This window comes from Scyliorhinus canicula, chromosome 8, assembly GCF_902713615.1.
Source record: "Scyliorhinus canicula chromosome 8, sScyCan1.1, whole genome shotgun sequence".
Taxonomy (NCBI): Eukaryota; Metazoa; Chordata; class Chondrichthyes; order Carcharhiniformes; family Scyliorhinidae; genus Scyliorhinus; species Scyliorhinus canicula.
The window spans coordinates 117,813,738-117,833,606 of record NC_052153.1 but is presented as its reverse complement, the minus strand read 5'-3'; the positions used below and the strand labels follow the sequence as shown (position 1 = coordinate 117,833,606).

Here is a 19,869-nt window from a genome sequence, read left to right as displayed (position 1 = left end):
ACAGCCAATGCTATGTACATCTATATCCATGGGGCCCTGGAGATCCTGGACTCCTTTTTCCGTGTTTTCATGCGAGAGGGATAAGTCTATGGCCTTTTTCAAGTCCAAAGAAGGTTCTGCCAGCAATTTACAGTGGGTCGTCATGTTGTTTATGCCACAAAAAGGGCAGCCTCGCAACATCTCTGGAAGGGATGGCCCGTAGTTGCAATGCTCGGCCAGCTTGCGTAGGCAGGTCAGGAATCCTGTGACTGACTCCCCTGGGGTTCGCCTGACCGTGTTGATCCGGTACCTCTGCACTATCACCGACGGTTTTGGGTCGTAATGGTCTGCAACAAGTGCTACCAGCTCATCAGAGGTCTTTGAATCTCGGGCCGCTGGGGAGCTAAGGCTCTTGATCAGACTAAAGGTCAAGGCTCTGCAGTTATTCATGAGTATTACCTTTTCTCGATTATCTCCTATAATTGTATTTGCCTGAAAGAAATGCTGCATCCGTTCTGCCATACTGGGCCCAATCTTGCACACCTGTGTCAAAAGCCTCAAGACTCCAAAAAGTAGAATTTTTATTTCAAGTGCTGAGGAGATCAAATGCAGTCTGGACGCCCAGAATTGCTGCCTTAGTTTTTCCTCACCGGCAGTATAAAATCTTCAGGAGTCCCGAGAAGGTTACACAAATGAAGGTTTACAAAAGTAAAGGCTACTACGCGGCACCCAGCACATAGGTCCCAACCAGGGCTACCGATCATGCCAGTCCCAATCTGGCCTGGCGTTTAAGTACTGAGACCAGCTGCTCGGGGCCCGTCGCTCAGAGGGGGAGCTGATATTCCATGAGTCCCAGAGGGAGATCATTTGGGTCATCCCCGTTAGTTTTGTCGAAGTTATTACAACATGAGTAATCAAATTACCTACTCAGAAACTGTGTTCAAGAATTACATTAACCACAGTGATTCTGCAATACGAGAGGGAAAAAGAGGTGCTCCCCTCCAAATAACCCACCATCCGGACTTGGAAATATATCACTGTTCCTTCACTGTTGCTGCGTCAAAGTTCTGGAACCCCCTACCTAAGCAGCAATGCGGGAATATCTTCACCACATGGACTGCAAGAAGGCAGCTCACAACCAACTTCTCAAGGGGATGGGCGATAAATGCTGGCCTTACTTGTGATGCTCATATCCTGTGACTGAATTTTTAAAAATTTGCAACTTGCAACTTCTGCCAAGATTAGGCGAAGCATGGAACGTGCAGAAGGTTCTTCTCTAACATCTCGATAGTGAATTACATTGTTGCTCTGTTCCGGGTGCAGCTGAAAATCTGCAGATCTATTACTACACAGACTGAAAATAATCAGTTTGAGTCAAAAGTCCCATCAGGACTTTAAAAATTCATTCACAGGTTGTGGGCGTTGCTGGTTGGGCCAGCATTGGTCACCTATCCTTCCCTAACTATCCTCCATATCAGAGGGCATCTAAGTCAACTGCATTGCTGTGGGTCTGGAGTCACATGCAGGCAAATCTCCTGCCCTAATGGACATTAATGGACCAGATGATTTTTTACGACAATGGTTTCATAGTCATCATTAATTCCAGATTCTTAGTAAATTCAAATTTCACAATTACGCTGAGAGTCTGGATTACTAGTCAAGTGACCACACGACTACGCCACCACCTCCCCGGAATCTGAAATAATCTTTCTCTGCTGCAATATACTTCCTCTCATCCTGCAAAATTCCCTCCAACACTTCCACCATTACTAAAATCTTTCATCAGATAGTGTAGGAAATACGGCCTCTTTCAGATAATGGATTCTAATTTTATATAATAACTGCAATATTAGCTAAAGATGTATCTTCTGCGAAAACAAAACATTTTTCACTCACTATACAATTAAAAACATCCTCATAACTTACTGAAACAAATTACGTTGAAAGAATTTGTGATTGAAATATATAAATTTCCCCCAATTGCCCATAAATGTAGTCCTCCTAGTTTAAAAATCCATCGCACTTCAATTTTCACCATCAGGAGGGCATTTATAGCAATGTGCAGTGTATCCTGGGAAACATGTATATTTGTCATAGTTTGCACGCTTTGTACCACATTCGCTGTAAGCGAGAATGACAATGCAGCGCCAAATATCACGGGAATCGGGAAACGAGATCCGCACTGGCGATATCTCGTTTCCTGATTTTCCATGCCCCTCACCAGTGGCGCAATGAGGTTCACGTCCACAAAGGACCAGAGCCTCATTTTAATAGATTTACATGAATTTTAATCTCATTCCTGAGCTCCCACCCCCATCATATGATTCCCCCTGACTGAATAATCAAACCTCACTGATGTGACGTCCAACAGGTTTAGAACCCCCCGCCATGATTGCATAAACCACACCCTCTGAATTTTCTTTTCCCCAGAGTGGCTCAAAATCTGTAGTAAAAACATGGCTGTGTAGCTGGAGAGTTACAGGCCGGGTTTCAGTTACAGCCTGTCACTCTGGAAAAAATTTGGAACTATTCCGCCATATGGTTGCAGTATTAAAGCTTCAGAAATTTTAAACTATTTTTAAAGCAGCGCTTTTCACTGTTTATGTATCAAAATTCTACAAAAAAATTATAGTGGAGCTACAGACTACAAAAGAGCCAGAAAGATGCAAAAGAAGCACAGAATGTTAGCGTCCCTAAAATTAACTCTAATAAGGCTGACCGGTGCCACAGAGATCAGGGTGCCCTTTATAATGGACTGTCGATCATCACAGAAAATAAACGCCCGCAAGCCCCCCTTCCCCAACAAGCATTGGGGGTTCTTCCTCCATCCCCATCAACATTATGGGCTCTTAGCCCCCAACAAACAGAACATGAGTCGTCCCCCAATTAGGCTGATTTCACCACATTTCACTCGCTCAAGTAATGTATTGAACCATTATGATTTAACTCTGTGTTTTTGACCATCAATTTTTCATGCGAGGAACTTGATGGAAAGCACACAACTCCTTTCACACAAGGCCTTTAAAATTAGCTGTGCAGTATGAGGGTCTGGAACATAAAGAATGAATATGGGACTGAGTACAGTACCACTGTATATCAATGATACAAGAGAACACATGACCCACACCTAGGGGCCAGTGATATGTTGGGCAGACCCGTGTGTAGAAGCTAACATGGAGACAGTTCCTCGATTGGACCTTGACTGTCCCTTTGTATACAGTTTCTAATAGGTAATATATGCTTATTGCTGACCCAGCTAAGACTACAAATATCTTAATAAGACAGACTGAACTATGCCCAACACCTTACATCAAGCAACACCACCTTCACGAGCTCGGCAAATGTAGTCAGTTAACAGCTGAGCCATAACGAATAGGTCAGTACCAGTCTCTGTGAAGTTAGTGGATGGTAGTCAAGATGGCAGTCTAAATGCTTTAACTGGCTTTCGTCTCAATGAGCTAGGGAGGGGAAAATGAGCTACGATCATTGCTCCTTACTGTTAACATGTGAATCCTCGCATGAGGAATTTGTGTGCTAAATGAGAATAACTCCAGTGTTCTCATTCCATCTGCTTCTCACCAAATATTTTGTACAGAAATATACGCACAGAAAGAATGGACACTTGAAAATGGACACTTCTGTTCCCAAACTTTAGCCCAGGATGAAGTCATCATGAGTGGAAGAGAAATGTTTATCCTATTCATCTGAGCTAGACCTGAACCATGATCCGAGTTGGAAGCATATAACCTGTTACATTACCCTGATTACCGCCTTGAAGCATATTTTCACAGTTCCTTTTTCAAGGTTTTTTAAGTTGCTGTTTTATATGTATAAATCTACAAAATATCCTTTCAAAAAGTCCTGTGTACCTGAGGGATGAAAGTCAAGAACTACTGAAAGAGCAATTACAGAATGCCTCAAAATCAGATGAAAGGTGAGCATGCTTAGTTGGAAATCTATTTGAACAAACCAGGTCTCATTTTTTAAAGGATGGGTAAATTAATGAAAGCAGCACATAAAAATTTATCAACTATGGATGCTTCGCTGGAAAATAAAGGCGATCAATTTCACCCCCACAGTATTTATAAACCAATGAAAGTATTTCCTGGTTATTTCACAGACCGCCAGCAAAATAACTCATACATAATGCAATCTCACAAAAATCAAATGGTTCACATAACTTTGTGCAATAAACATCCAAATTAATTCAAAATGCAAGCCATTACAGCCAGTAGAAAAAATAAATGATACGGAATTTACTTAATAATCTCAGCTAATTTGAAGCAGTTGATGTGTCGCTTTCACTCATGATCTAGCAAATATTTCTTTTGACAACGACTTTGTGAATTAAAAATTATAAATGATTGATTCATCAAATACTCAAGACTATTTTTTAAATGCAGATGCTCACACTGTGACTTTGGAAAGGAAACTATTGGAATGGCATGAGAATTCATTTGGCTGCAGAGGGTAATGCCTAAATATGTGGCAAAACAATAAAAATTGTTACTTTTTTTGTTGGAGTTTGCATTTTTTATATTAAACTAATGCACGCACTAAATAGTACAGTTGTACCTGTCATTAATGCTCCAGTTCAAACATAGATTCAGTGAGCTTAGGTTTTTGCATCTCTTCACCACCTCCATTACGGTTTCGTTATTCAGTTCAGTTATGTGGCGCAGGTCCAAACTGGCGAGCTCCTTCAGCTTAGGAAGGAAAAGAAAATAATGATGAAAACACATCACTACAGACTCATTTTGTAAAACATAATAAAGTAACTGTATCAGGTAATCTCAAAGGATTTACATGACATTTTTTCATGCAACAACTGAGGCAAACAGCTTGGTGCATCTGAAGAGTATTTGAGGAGGAAAGAAAGTAGAATAGGGTTAGATGAAGTAAATTAGAAGGTAACTTGTGTGGATCATCAACAACAGCACAGACCAGCTGGGCTAAATAGCCCATTTCTGTGTTATAAATACAATATAATATGTATTTCTAAGCTCCCATTTACTGATGTCATAAATGGGTGTTTAATAAAGTCAACAGCTCTTTCTTGCCATCATGCATCTTTTCAGCACTCCCCTCTCAGTCCTCTACCTTCTCTAGGCCCTTCCCCAAACCTTCAGTGCTCAGCAAGCTTCCTCCCCTCCTGCCGACAGCTCAGACCCAATTCTCTCTTAGATAAGACTGCAGAATCGCGCTCTGCCTCTCAGCATTCTCTGAGAGGCCCATTGAGGTATGAATCACTGCCTCCTTACAAGCAGTAATTTCAACTACCCCATCCCACTCCCTTGCAAACTTGGCCAACCTCCACTCCATTCAACTTGCCCCTCCCATTGTTGGTCCTATGGACTCTGCCAGTTCAGCTATTTGTACATCTCTTCACATCTCCCTCCAGAATGTCCATTCACTCATGAACAAGCTTCTTGAATCCATGAGCTTATTCTGTATGATTGTGTCAATATCGTGATCTTGATGGAAACCTGGCGAAGGGATGATCGCATCTTTCCCCGAATTGCATCCTCTCCATCTGGCTGTATTTTTCACTCCTTGCCTCACCCAGACCATTGCCATGGTGGGGTGTGGTTCTTATCAACAAATCACACCTTGTCCTCTTCCAGCTTTGGCACTTCATCCCACTTTCAGCATGTCCCCTTGTTCCTTCACAAGACTTTCCTTAGTTTGTTCAAGTGACTGTTAGTTTTGTCCCAGATTATTATAACCTTTCCTATCACTGATGTTAAACTTGACTGGTCTGTAGTGATGGGTTTACTACTTAAATTCATGTTTTCTGCAGTTGATCTTCTTCTTGATCAAAATAAGTTTTAGATGTAAAGTGGGATTTACATTCTGTACACTGTAGTTATTTATTTTATAAGGGCGGAATCTGGTCACCTGATGACAACAGACACAATCTGTAAATGGTAGCATTTCACCTATGTGGGAACTACAACATTATATTCTGAGGTGGAGAGAGCAATGAAGAGAAAAGAAGGGATAAAAGTAAATTAAATAAACTTGTACTAATGTTATGATATAGTCATATTGTCCTCTTGTTTTCAATGAGAAAAGGATACTCAAGTCGTCAATAATGGTCAACAATTAAGCAAATAACCACAGGTGGCGGCTCCACAAAGATCCCCATCCTCAATGCTGATGGAGCCTAGCACATCAGTGCAAAAGACAAGGATGAAGCATTTGTAACCCACCTTCACCTAAAAATGTAGAGTAAATCATCCATCTTGGCCTCCTGCTGATGTCCTCAACATCAAAGATGCCTGACATCTGCCAATTGGATTTACTCCATGTAATAATTAGACATCTAAAAGCACTAGATACAGCATAAGCTATTGTCTCTGACAACATTCCAGGTGTAGTACTGAAGACGTCCTCCAGACCAAGTCACATTCCTAGCCGAGCTATTCCAGTTCAGCCACCACACTGTCATCCATCTGACAATTTGGAAAATTGCCCAAGTATTTCCTGTCCGAATCAAATCTGGCTAATTACCCCAACAATAATTCTACTCTCAATCACCAGCAAAGTGATGGAAGGTATTGTCGATGGCGCGATCATGTGGCACTTACTCAGTAACAACCTGCTCAATAGTCAGTTTAGGTTCCACAAGGAAATTAAGTTCCAGGCCTCACGATAGCCTGGTCCAAGTATGGACAAAAGAGATGAGATGCCCTGACATCAAGGCAACATTTGACTAATTGTAAAAATAGGTCAGATGTTCAGAATTATGTGGCGAGCAACTCATCTCCTGACTCCCCAAAGTCTATTCAAAATCTACAAGGCATAATTCAGGAGTGTTATGGAATAATTTCCTCTTGCCCAGGTGAGTGCAACTCCAAGAACACTCAAGAAGCTCAATGTCATCCAGGACAAAGCAGCCCTCATCCCTAATTTTAAACATTCACTCCCTCCACCACTGAAGCATCATTGCTGCAGCATATTCCATCTTTTAGATACATTGCAGCAACTTACCAAGCTTCCTTTAACAATAGCTTTCAAATCAGTGATCTCTGCCATCAAAAAATAGGACTGCATGCACATGAGACCACTTCCTGCAAGGTCCTTTCCAAGTCATACACCGTGTTGATTTGGAGCCATTCACTATTCCTCTGTTGCTGGGTCAAAATCCTGGAACCTCGCCTCCCTGTTAGTACAGTGAGTGCATCTACATCATACGGACTGCAGCAGTTCCAGAAGGCAGTTCACCACCTTCTCAGGGGCAAACTGGTCTAGACAGGGTGGTTAGCACTGTTGCCTCACAGCACCAGGGACTTGGGTTCGATCCCTGCCTTGTGTGACTGCCTGTGTGCAGTACTCACATTCTCCCCATTGTCTGCGTGAGTTTCTTCCAGGTTCTCTGGTTTTCTCCCACAGTCCAAAGTTGTGCAGGTTAGATGGATTGGTCATGATCAATGCATGGGGTAACGGGGATGGGAGTGGGGGTGGCCTAGGCTGAGTGCTCTTCAGGACAGTCGGTGCAGACTCGATGGGCCGAATGGCTTCTTTATGCACTGTTAGGATTCTAAACTATTTGACAATAAATGCTACCCTTCCCAGTGATGCTCACATTCTGAGAACAAATAAAAAAATGGCACCTCAGTATCCTCATATAGACTATGATAATAACAGTGTAAGCTAGGTAAAGAGGGAAGAGTTTCTGAAATGTGTTCTGGAGAGTTTTCTTGACCAGTATGTTTCTGACCCGATGAGGAAGGAGGCATTATTGAATCTGTTCTGGGAAATGAGATAGATCAAGTGGATCATGTGTCTTTTAGAGAATAATGATCATAGTATAAGAAGGTTTATATGAGACATGGAAAAGGGCAAGGAGCGATCTAAAGAAAAAAATCTAAATTTGAGGAGTGCCAACTTCAGTGGGACAGAAATGATTCCAATTTAGCAGAAAAACTATAATGGAACAATGAAGTGCCGTTAGAGGAGATGCTTTAGATATAATCGAGATGCATTCCCATGAGGGGGACAGGTAGGACAAACATAATCAAAACTCCTGGGATTATGAGAAAAGGTAGGAAGTAAAATGAAACAGGAAAATGTGGTATGGGACAGATTTAGATTTATTGTCACGTGTACCGAGTTACAGTGAAAATATTGTTCTGTGTACAGTCCAGGCAGATCGCCTCATACATAAAAAACAGGATGTACGATAAATACACAATGTAAACACATAGACATTGGGTGAAGCACATGGATTATAGTGCTACACAGTAGAAAAGATGCCCAGGAAGATCAGTTCCGTCTATAAGAGGGCTATTCAGGAGTCTGGTAACAGCGGGGAAGAAACTGTTTTTGAACCTGTTTGTGTGTGTTCTCAAACTTTTGTATCCTCTGCCCGATGGAAGAGGTTGGAAGAGAGAATAATCCAGATGGGAGGGGTCTTGATTATTCTGCCTGCTTAACAAGGCAGCATGAGGTGTAGACAGGGTCAATGGATGGGATGGACTGGACTGCATTCATGGCTTTCGGTATTTTCTTATGTCTTGGGCTGAGCATTTAACATACCAGGCTGTGATGCAGTCAGATAGGATGCTTTGTATGGTGCACCCATAAAAATTGGTAAGAGTCATTGTGAACATGCCAAATGTACTTATTTTCCTGAGGAAGTAAAGGTGCTCTTGTGCTTTCTTCGTCATAGCGTTGACATGGGTGGGACCAGGCCAGATTGTTGGTGATGTTTACATCTAGGTTGATAATCCAAATGGGAAACAGATTAAATATGGAAAGTTCAGAGGGAAAGTGAAAAATTAAATCCGAAAGGCAGAGACAGACAGAGTATAAGAAGAGTCTGGCAGCTTGAATAACAGTGGATTCAAAAGTCTTCTACCAGCATCTGAATACTAAAAAGATAGCAAATGTTGGGTGATGGTGGTGGTTGATTCAAGACAGAAAAGGAGATCATTGAATGAATACAGAAAGCATGGCTGAGATACTAAATCAATACTTTGCATCTGTCTTTGCCAAGGAAGAACTTGCAGCCAAAGGCATTATGAAAGAGGAGGCCAGTCAATTTAACCTCAATGATGGAAAGTTTTTGGAGAAATAATCAAAGACAAAATTTGGACATTCTGAATTCTCCCTCTGTGTACACGAACAGGCGCCGGAATGTGATGACTAGGGGTTTTTCACAGTAACTTAATTGCAGTGTTAATGTAAGCCTACTTGTGACAATAAAGATAATAAAAAAAGGATTGAAATTATTTAGAGACAAATATTTGTGAATTACATTATCAATCAAAATTGGGAACAAATAAAGATTGGGGAACATAAAGTGATAACCAAGATGTTGTGTGGAATGGGGGATGACTCATGAGACTCACATTTACAGGCAAAGAAGAATGGAATTTGGGGACCTGGGACCATAACACGTGGTGTTAATAAGGATAAGAGTATTTGACTGGACTATTCAGGCCACTTGAAAAACAATCACTAAGACATATTGAGAGAGAGGGAGATCAATACTCAGAAGTAAAAAGAAAATCTCTGAATGTTGGAAATCTGAACTAAAAAGCAGAAAATGATGTAAATAGACATAAGGTGAGTCAGTATTTGAAAGAGAATGATACATCAGGCTACATCTGAAATATTAATTCCTTCTCATCTTCGACTATTGACTGGCCTGCTGTGCCTGGCCAACACTAGTGTTTCTTTTATTATAAATATTCAATAACTCCACCCAAAGCAGATTCCTCTTCCCTCAAGCCTTGACCTTCTTTGTCTGTCGAACACAATCTATTTTCACAGCTCTTACAGCCTTTTGCTTTGGTATGTTTTCAAGTTTGTAGACAAATAAAATGCTGAAATAAGGCCAGTTGAGCATGAGCCATTAGTATTTATTAAAGCCGAATCAATGACACTAAATCTAGGATGAAACAGATTAATCATTCTCTGATCCAAGAGTAAATATGTTTATTCTCTTAAGTCTCCATTAAAAAAAGACTTACATGAACATTTCACATTGATCCCTTGGTGGAGAAAACAGCAATTTACTTAGCATTTAAGGAAATTGCACTGCACAGCATGTTCCAAGAGGACCCCAACTGACTAGAACTGTTCTCTGACGAGCGATATTTAAATATGCACAGTTAGACAGACCAATATCGCATTTCCTTTTTCAAAGCCAAGAAAAGCTCTCCTGCTTCACACAGCAAAGCGTTGAAAAGTGCAGCTTAAATTGATATTTTGTACTTGACAACATATAATTTATCCTGTTATACCAAAAGAAAATTACCTACAGGAAATTGGTTTGCTAAATAATTGTGATGCTTAGCAACTGTAGCCCTTTACCCGCAGAGCACATTAAAACAGAACAGCTTTCTTTCAGTATGCAGTAATAGATTTTGAATACACAGCTACTGTGGTTGGAGACTTTATTCTGCTACTTACAAATGTAGCATAACCTTAGACGAAAAGGAGGTCTATAAGACATTGGGCGCGATTCTCTAGCCACGATGCCCTTGAGCGAGAGCACAATGCGGCTGGAGAATCTCGGGAGAGCCCACTCGCAGACATCCCAGCAGCCTCCGCGCCTCGCGGGATTCATCCAAGTCCTGTGAGGCGTCCAATTCGGAACTCCACCCGAAACGGACGGCGAACGGAACTGAACGACGCTCGCAGAAGTAGGTTGTAAACCTACTCAAGGCCTCCTCACCCGGGATACACCGGCCTCCCTCGATTCACCGGCCTCCCCAGGCAGGCAGCAGTCGAGCGCCGATCAATGCTGATCCACAAGAACATGGACCAGGCGGAACGGCACCAATGGGTCTCCCAGGCCAATGGAAGCCCCTGGGGATCAGGGTCAGTGCAGGGTAGCCCCCTGGCCTTCCCCCTGGAACATGAGCACTTTGGTTTTGACTAGCTGGCACAGTGACACTGCCAAGATGCCCGGGTGGCACTGCCAAGCCAGCTGGAATACTGCCTAGGTGCCAGCGTGGCACTGCCAAGGGTAAGGGCCCAATGGGGGGGCCATGCCGATGAAAGGAGGGAGTGGGAAAGAATACGAAGGGTGGGGGTCTGCAGGGCAGGTAAGTAGGGGCCTCCAGGAGGTTGGGGGGGTGACAGGTGGAGTGGCCTGGAAGGAATGGGGTACTATAAGAGAGCTTGGGGGGGGGGGGGGCAGCCACCCCATAGCTGGGTGTCCTCAATTGGGGGGCGTGGGGTAGTGCCCATGTGTGTGGGGGTGACATTGCCCATGGGTGGGGTGGGGAGGGGACCCACAAGCTCAATTAGAGATTGGGGCACCGTTTCGAAATGGTGGCTCGATCTCGGAGTTTAGCTCCTCATTAACTTACAATTTTTGGGGGAGAATCGTGCCCATACTATCCATTAAAATTTTTAATGAACCATAATAGCTAACAACAGAAAGGAAAATATTGGGATGGTGATGATAGCAAACACCATTCTGACATACTGGGATGTACTAGTTCTTGGGCAGTCCATAAGGCCATAAGATATGTTTTGTGAGGGCCACGAAGAATCCAGCACAAGTTTTCAGGATACAAAGAAATAACATTTATTTACAATAACATATATATACAACAGCAGCAGCAACGTCCCTTGCTGCTCACTCCTCTCTCTCTCTGGTTCCAAACTGGCCAACTCTATTTATGCAAGAAGTCTACCAATGATTTCTCCGCCCCCCTCATTGGGGAAGCTCATACTCCCATAGGATTGTGGGATTGTCATTTGTCCCCAGCTAATGGTAAGTAGGCAGGTTATAACATCTCTCCCCCCCCCCCCAAAGTCCAAGGAGTCCACTGAAGACCCTGGCGAAGGAGGGTGTTGGACTTGTTTTGCCGCAGGCCCGACACCATTTGCACGCGGCGCTGGATCGGGCGGTGTGTAACGAGATGGAGACCAGCGTTTCCGTGATGAACGGCCTAATGGTTGTACATCCACGGCCGTGGGCCCGAGGATTCCCCCTCTGAGGTGTCTTGTGTCTCCATCTCGGAGACAGAGTCTGCTGCCTCCGTCATCTCGGCGTCTTTATCTCCACACGGTTCTGTCAAGACCTGCGCAGGCTTTGAGTGAGGCACCAGAGGAAGATTGTGAGGAATACTTTCCATTGTGTCTGGTCTTTGTAGCTGTAGAAATGAGCTCCTGGGGCGGGGAATCTTTGGAAGCGATAGTCTTCTGGACCGAACATGGTCTACATGTTTGCGCTGGAGACGACCCTGGGTTTGCACCTGCTAAGAGATAGGGCCCGTTTGGCGAAAGATTATGCCAGGGACCCACTGGGCACCACCAGCAAAATTCCAAACGACCACTGGGTCACCAGGCGTAAACTGCCGAATCGGCCAATGCCGAGAAAAACCATGTCCCTGCCGTTCTTCATGAACCTCGCAAACTCCTCACTTGTGAACGGAGTGCCATTGTCCGTGACCAGCACCTCAGGGAGGCCATGCGTGCTGTAAGACAAACGCATCTTCTCGATTGTTGCGCAAGATGTTGTGCCTCCCATCCTATGCACCTGTAGTCATTGAGACTGCACGTCGATTAATAGAAGGAACGTGGATCCTTGAAAAGGGCCAGCGAAATCCGCATGCAAGCACGCCCAAGCCATTCCCAATGATGTAAGGGCGCGGCTGGCGGAAGCTTCTGATGCTCCTGGCAAATGGAGCAGTTTTGGGCCACCTTCTCAATGTTGGTTTCTAGGCCTGGCCACCAGACATAACTCCGGGCCAACATTTTCATTTTGGTCACACCTGGATGCCCATTGTGCAAGTCTCTCAGTATCAGCTCCTGTCCTTTTTCCGGGACAATCACACGCGTCCCCCACAAAAGGATGCCGTCTTCCACGCTGAATTCGGGCAGCTTGGAGGAAAATGCCCGCAACTCGCCTGGGAGCTGTCTATGCTGCCCACCATACAGGACTACGTGCCGAACCTTTGACAGGACTGGCTCCGTCTGGGTCCACTCACGGATCTGTGATGCCGTAATAGGCAAGGTGTCCATAAAATTTAGGGTTGCAACCACCTCACCGGTCGTGGGGGTCGACATGGGGCCAGTCGATAAAGGCAGTCGGCTATTGCGTCGGCATTCCCTATCTGGGTTCCTGGTTTGTGCTCCAGAGAATACTCGTATGCAGCTAGCAACAAAGCCCAGCGCTGGATCCGTGCGGAAGCAATGGGCGGTATTGGCTTATCCTCTCTCAAAAGTCCGCCCATGATCTGTGAAGGATGGGACAGTGTTAAGTGCGTGTCTCTTGACTGTTTGCTAGAAACAGCATTTTTCTTTCTAGTTGGAAGTTTTAGGACGCTCTTTGCCAGCCTTCTGCTTAGCAAAGTACTGCCCCTCATATTTCTGGGGGATGATTGTTTCCCCTCTGTTAATCACTTGTTTGAGTACTTCTGGCCAATGGCCAGAGGACATGAACCCAAGGTGTTACGCTTCCCGTCCATCTCTTTAGCTGAGGTCATCTTTTAACTTAGATCATGTTGGGTGCCATTTGTTAACTTCTGCCAGATAGCGATATAGGTAAAAGGGTACACAATGCACCACAGGAATCCCTCAGTGCATAATCTCTGTGGCCATTACCTGGATCCCGAACTTCTGGAGACTGTTGGATGTGTTTTTCCAAATAAGAGAGAGAAAACAGATTTTTTGTTAGATAGCCTGTTGCTATGCCTACTAACTCCATAAATTTTTTAGAATATCCAGAAAAGTACCACATTGAAATACATTGCTGTTCCCTCATAGCCAGGGAGTCAAAATCTTGGCATTCCCTTCCTAATGGCACTGTGGGAGTACACCGACAACACATGGGCAACTGTGGTTCAAGGACAAGTAGGGACGGACAATAAATGCCCATCTTGCAAGCAAGTCCATAGCCCATGAATGAATGAATGAATAAATAAATAAATAAATAAAGGATGAAAAAAGAGAAGTAATTTTGAAATGCAGGCAACAGATAGATAAACCCCCTGAAGTACAAGTGGTGTAAAATTGCCTTTTACTTTCAAAGCCGATAATGAAGTTGAGACTCTGAGCAAAACATTGATGTGGTTCACAGTCAAAATTCACCCTTCCTGGAGAGTTTGAAATTTCAGCTTGGTGAGGAAAATTACCAAGTTAGATAAAGAAAGGTAAAATAGAGTGACAAATCATTGCAGACTGTCTGCATAAACTGCTTAGAGCCTGGCTCCGAAGTAGTACTGGAACTGATTTCACATGCGAACTGAGGAATATGGTCAGTGAAGTTCACAGAAATAACTGTACAAACAGCCCAGTGTCAGCTGCATTTTATTTTCATTTTCAGGTTCTGCGGTATGAGCCAGTGTGAGAAGTCAGGTGGGTGACGTAGTCCCAGCGTTCGTAGGGCGGAATTTAATCAGTAGTTCACCGTTTCTGTGTGGAACTGTAATTTCCACTCCCTTACATTTTTCCCCATTTCCCACATGACTGTAATTAAAATTTAAAGCATCGGCGGCATGAACAAGAGACATGTCCGATGCTGAGCATAAAGGTGACACTGGTGTTTTGTTCAAAATTATTTTTCACATTCCATTGTTTTCACTATATTTATGTTTGCATTGTTATTTTTTTCAGACTAGCTTAGTCAGAGTTCTAAATGCACTGACATGTCTCACAGTTGGCACGCATTGATGGGGACAGGTACCACGGGGTTCTCGTGCATTGCTGACTTTATCTTGAAGATACGACGTAATTTTTAAAAGTTTTGCTCGAATGAGTATTCATTGCATGCAAATATATTACAAGTAGACCTGTTACACAGGTTGGCAGTGAAAACCGTTCCTATGGATTCTCACACTGCCGGTATTATGCTCTGCAATCCAATTTCTATGGAACCGGTTTCTTGATTTCATCTTGTCTTTTGATTTCAACAAAGTTGAGGGCATTGGGGTTTGGGGATGGGGCGGTTTGATGCGCCGCAAACACACTGCTGACCTAATCTCTCAATCTCAACCCACTGTCGGGAAATCAAAATCACATCCCGCCTAATTCAGTCATACCACACATCACGCTTCCTGCTCTTGACGGACTTCATAAAATTCCTCGACGTAAGACACAGACGTCCCAGCCCAGGGCCATTGGGAACACCAGCCCGGGTCATAGTATTTAAAGACACGCCTCTGCCCACTCAATACGGAAACTCATACTCCACAAACCCCATGGGGCGATTAGATGATGATTCCCCCGTGGTCTTCGTGTGAGTTATAATAATTGTCGACATGGACACGATACCCAAAGGAGGAAGAGGTCTGGTTCATTCACCTGAAGAGAGTCTGGAGAAGGGTGTGTAGATAGCCTGGGTCACATTGAGATCCAAAAGACAAGGTGTTGGGTGTCTTGAAAAATATTAAGGTGGATAAGTCCCCAGGGCCTGATGGGATCGACCCCAGAATACTGAAGGAGGGAAGAGAGGAATTGACAGAAATCTTTGGATCCTCACTGTCTTCAGGTGATGTCCCACATAGAAGTTATTAGTTTAGACGGGCGGCATAGTTGGTGCAGGCTTGGAGGGCCGAAGGGCCTGTTCCTTTGCTGTACTTTCTTTGTTCCACAACTACGAAGGCCCAAATACCATCAAAAGACAATTAAATCAAGAAACCAGTTACATGGAAATTGCTTTCAGTCAGTGCATAGCATAATATTGGCAGTGTGACAATCCACGATGACCATTTCTAAATGTAATTCTGTTTGTAAGGCCACCATGTAAAAAGTAAAAACCCAGCAAGCCAATCTGTATGAACAGGCTACAAAAGGGAAGAGGAGGGGAACGTAAACTCGCAGAGGTTTCAAGCAGGTAATACAAAATTGCAAGTCGATTTTACACAAGTCAGCAGCAGAGGCCACAATGATTTTAACAAGGCCATATGGGCAGCGGCTGCTTGCCTGAGGAATATCAGGTAACCCTTGGTCATGAACTGGTTTGTTGTTGCATCATTTTCTGGATAAAGAGAAGATTCTGCGGTGGGCAAAGGAGATGGGAGAGTGTACCTGGGAAGGAAACGTGGTGCGTATCTACCAGGACTTAGGTGCAGAGTTAGCTAAGCGGCGGGCTAGGTTCAATAGGGTCAAAGCGGTCCTCTACAAGAAAAGAGTGAAGTTTGGGGTGCTATATCCTGCTTGTCTGTGGATCAAGCACCAGAATCAGGAATCTATTCTGATACACCGGAGCAGGCGAGTAAATTTTTGATAGACCTTGGGCTGGGGATTAGTGAGGACATTGAACTTTGGAGATGCCAGTATGGGGAATGTGGGTGTGGATACTGGGCGGATTGTTGTATTTACTATGTTTGGACACGGGTTGGGTAAGTGTGTTAAACTGTTCTTGGGGAATTGCGGTTGAGGGATGGTCAGGGGGAAGTGGGAGTCACCATACCAGTAAGTAAGCTGGAATGAAGTGGGGATCCGTGGACAGATTTTTTGGGGGGGAGAGGGCATGTTGGTTTTCTGCTTTATTTATGGTAGGAGGGGATGCTGACATGAATGGAATTGGTTGGTTAAGAAGGGATGGTGGCAAACATCTTGGGAAGGCCCCGAGGGTGCGCAAGGTGTGGACCTGGGGGAGCTGGATATAGAGGGGCTGTGACTAATCAGGGGGAGCTTTCCGACCTAGCTGATTACATGGAACGACTGTGGATTAAATGGGCTGATTAAGAGATCTTGCGTTTTAGCGCATTTAAGGAGTTTGAAGGTGGATGTGGTGTTTCTACAGGAGACGCATTTGAAGATGGGGGACCAGACGAAGTTGAGAAAGGGATGGGTGCGGCAGATATTTCATTCAGGGTTGGATATGAAGACCAGGGGTGTGGCAGTGTTGATCAATAAGAGGGTTGCTTTTGAGGTGGGGAATATAGTGACAGACCCTGTGGGGAAATTTGTAATCGTGAGCGGAGGTTGGTGAATGTGTATGTCCCAAATTGGGACGATATAGAGTTTTTGAGGTGGGTTTTGGCGAAGATCCCTGAAGGTGTCAGCCATGGCAAAGTAACTTTAGGGTTTATGGACCAGATGGGAGGGGCAGACCCTTGCCAGTTTGAGGCGCCGAGGATGAAGGAATATTCACATTTTTCGCACATTCACCAGGTGTACTCCTGGATTGATTTATTTGTCCTGGACAAGGCACTGTTGACGGGGATGGCTGGATCTGAGTATTCAGCAATTAGAGTGTCTGACCATGTGCCATATAGGCTGGATTTGCGGGTCAAAGGGGAGTCCCGATGGCCGCAGTGGAGATTGGATGTGGGGTTATTGGTGAAAAGATAGGGGTGGCTAACCAGAACCACGTGGAGCAGAATATGTTTGGGGGAGAAAGCCAGCAGGATGCTTGCGCATCAGCGGAGGAGGCAGGCAGGGGCAAGGGGATTGGGAGGATGAGATATGGCATAGGTACGATGGTAATGGAGGAGGAGGAGGCGAATGGGGTATTTGAGGCTTTTTACTGGAAATTGTGTAGCTCAGAGTCTCCGGTCGAGGATGAAGGTTTTTGGATGGGCCGAGGTTCCCGAGGGTGGCGAAGGCAAAGGTGCAAGGATTTGGGGTCCTGATCAGGCTGAGGGAGGTAATGGATTGCAGGTGGAGAAGGCCTCGGGCCTGGATAGGTTCCCAGAGGTTTGGGTCAGAGCTGGGGCCCCTGTTGGTCGAGATGTATAATGAGTCGATTGACAGGGGAGAGATCCACCTCACGCCTCGAAATGTCTCATTTTAAAGAAAAACAAGGACCCAGAGCCGAGTGGGTCGTACCGCCCGATTTTGCTGTTGAACGTATAGGCGAAGCTGTTGGTGAAGGTACTGGCGACGTGGATAGAGGATTTTGTACCTAGGGTGATAGGTGTGGATGAGATGGGATTTGTGAAGGAGCAGCAGCTGTTGACGAATGTCCTGAGGTTACTGAATGTAATTATGATGCCCCCAGAGGGATGGGATTGAAGTGGTTGCGGTGATGGACCCGAAAAAAGTTTTCGATCACACTTACTCGAGGTCCTGGGAAGGTTTGGGCAGGGATCCATAGACTGGGTTCAGCTGTTGTGTAAGGCGAGTGTTCGAACCAACAAAGTCAGCCCAGGGTATTTTGGGTTCCATCAGGGGACGAGGCAGGGGTGTCCGCTCTTCCCGCTGCTCTTTGCCCTAGCGCTTGAGCCGCTGGCAATGGCGATTAAGGTCTTGAGGGGGTGAAGGGGGATTGAGCGGGTGATATGGGGGGGGGGGGGCGGTTTCTTTGTATGCAGATGATCTCCTGCTGTATAGTTCAGACCCGGTTGGAATCTTCGACAGGATCACGGGGATTTGGGGGGACTTCAGCCTCTTTTCGGGGTATAAGTTCAACATGGCAAGAACAGCACAGTGATGCAGTGGGTTAATCCTGCTGCCTCACGGCGCCGAGGCCCCAGGTTCGATCCCGGCTCTGGGTCACAGTCCATGTGGAGTTTGCACATTCTCCCCGTGTTTGTATGTGTTTCGCCCCCACAACCCAAAGATGTGCAGGCTAGGTGGATTGGCCATGCTAAATTGCCCCTTAATTGGAAAAAATGAATTGGGTACTCTAAATTTATTTTAAAAATAGGTTCAACATGGTGAAAGTGAGATATTCCCAATCAATGCCCAGGGACAGGGAGGGGTTTGGAGAGGCTGCCACTTCGGCTGATTTGTTTTTGTTACCTTGTGAAGTGGTGCTGGGTTGGGCCGAGTTGCATATGTTGAATGTGGTGCGGTTGGTGGACGGAATGGAGGCGGACTTTCAGAGGTGGGATGTGCTGCCACTGTCTTTGGTTGGTCAGGTCCAGATGGTAAAGGTGAGTGTTGTCGAAGTTTTTGTTTCTGTTTCAGAACATCCCGATCTCTGTGCCCAAAACTTTTGTGGAAGGTTACTGGGATGATTTTGAGGTTCATGTGGGCAGGTAAGGGTCTGCAGGCTAGCAGGGTGTGCTTGGTGAGGGATCAACGGTGGGAGGGGAGGACCACTTTGAGGGCACATTTGATGGCGTCCCTTCAGTTCTCGCCAGCCAGATACTTCACTGGCTCGGTGGTGGCATCAGCATTGAGGGCGTGGAACCAGTGCTGGCAGCATTTTAGTGTGAATTTTCCTGTGGGCGCCAATTTGCGACAATCATAGGTTTCCCCCTGCAGGGTTGGGTGTGAGGTTCCAGCGGTGGCAGGAGGTGGGGATGAATATGTTAGGGATCTGTTGATGGAGGGAAGTTTGCAGACTTGGAGGAGCTGGAGAGGTTATACCAGTTGCCAAAGGGGAATGGGTTCAGGGATCTGCAGGTTACGGACTTCATAAAGTAGGCAGTGCCTTTGTTTCTGCCGCTGACGCCCTCAGTGCTGCAGGACAAACTCCTGTCTGAGGAGGAAATAGGAGGGCTTGGTTATATATGGGGAGCTGTTGAAGAGAGAGTGCCCCGGTGGAGGAGGTTAGGCGTAAGTAGGAGGAGGAGTTGGATAGGGCTTGGTGGGGCTTTGTGGGCTGGAGTATGGAATGAGGCTTTGCAGGGGGTCAATGGATCGTCAAGACTAAGTCTCATCCAGTTCAAGGCGGTGCACAGGGCCCACATGACGGTATCCAGGGTGATTCAGTTCTTTCCAGGAGTAGAGGATAGGTGCGGGCTATGTGTGAGGAGACCGGCAAACCATGTCCACATGTTTTGGGCATGTCCGAGGTTTTTGGGGGGGGGGGGGGTGCGCGCGCGCGGTTTGGACAAGATTTGCAGATATAATGCCGAAGATTTTGGAGGTAACAGTAGCTCCAGATCCGGAGGTGGAAATATTTGGAGTGTCGGAGGATCCGTGAGCGCAGTGGAGACAGAGGCTTCTGTGTTGGCCTTTGCTTCCCTGATACCCCAGAAAATGATTTTGTTGTGCTGGCCAGGAAACCATTGTTGATTGTTG

The 19,869-nt window shown here is 45.2% G+C and overlaps 1 protein-coding gene across 4 annotated transcripts in view; it reads right to left on the bottom strand.

Moving 5' to 3' along the window:
- fbxl17 (F-box and leucine-rich repeat protein 17) overlaps positions 1–19,869 on the bottom strand; it is a 937,144-nt gene that overhangs the window by 556,826 nt on the left and 360,449 nt on the right. For all 4 annotated transcript variants that reach the window (XM_038805146.1, XM_038805144.1, XM_038805143.1 and 1 more), the window contains one exon: positions 4,555–4,685. In XM_038805146.1, the coding sequence (XP_038661074.1) occupies positions 4,555–4,685 (131 nt within the window). The remainder of the gene's footprint in view (positions 1–4,554; positions 4,686–19,869) is intronic.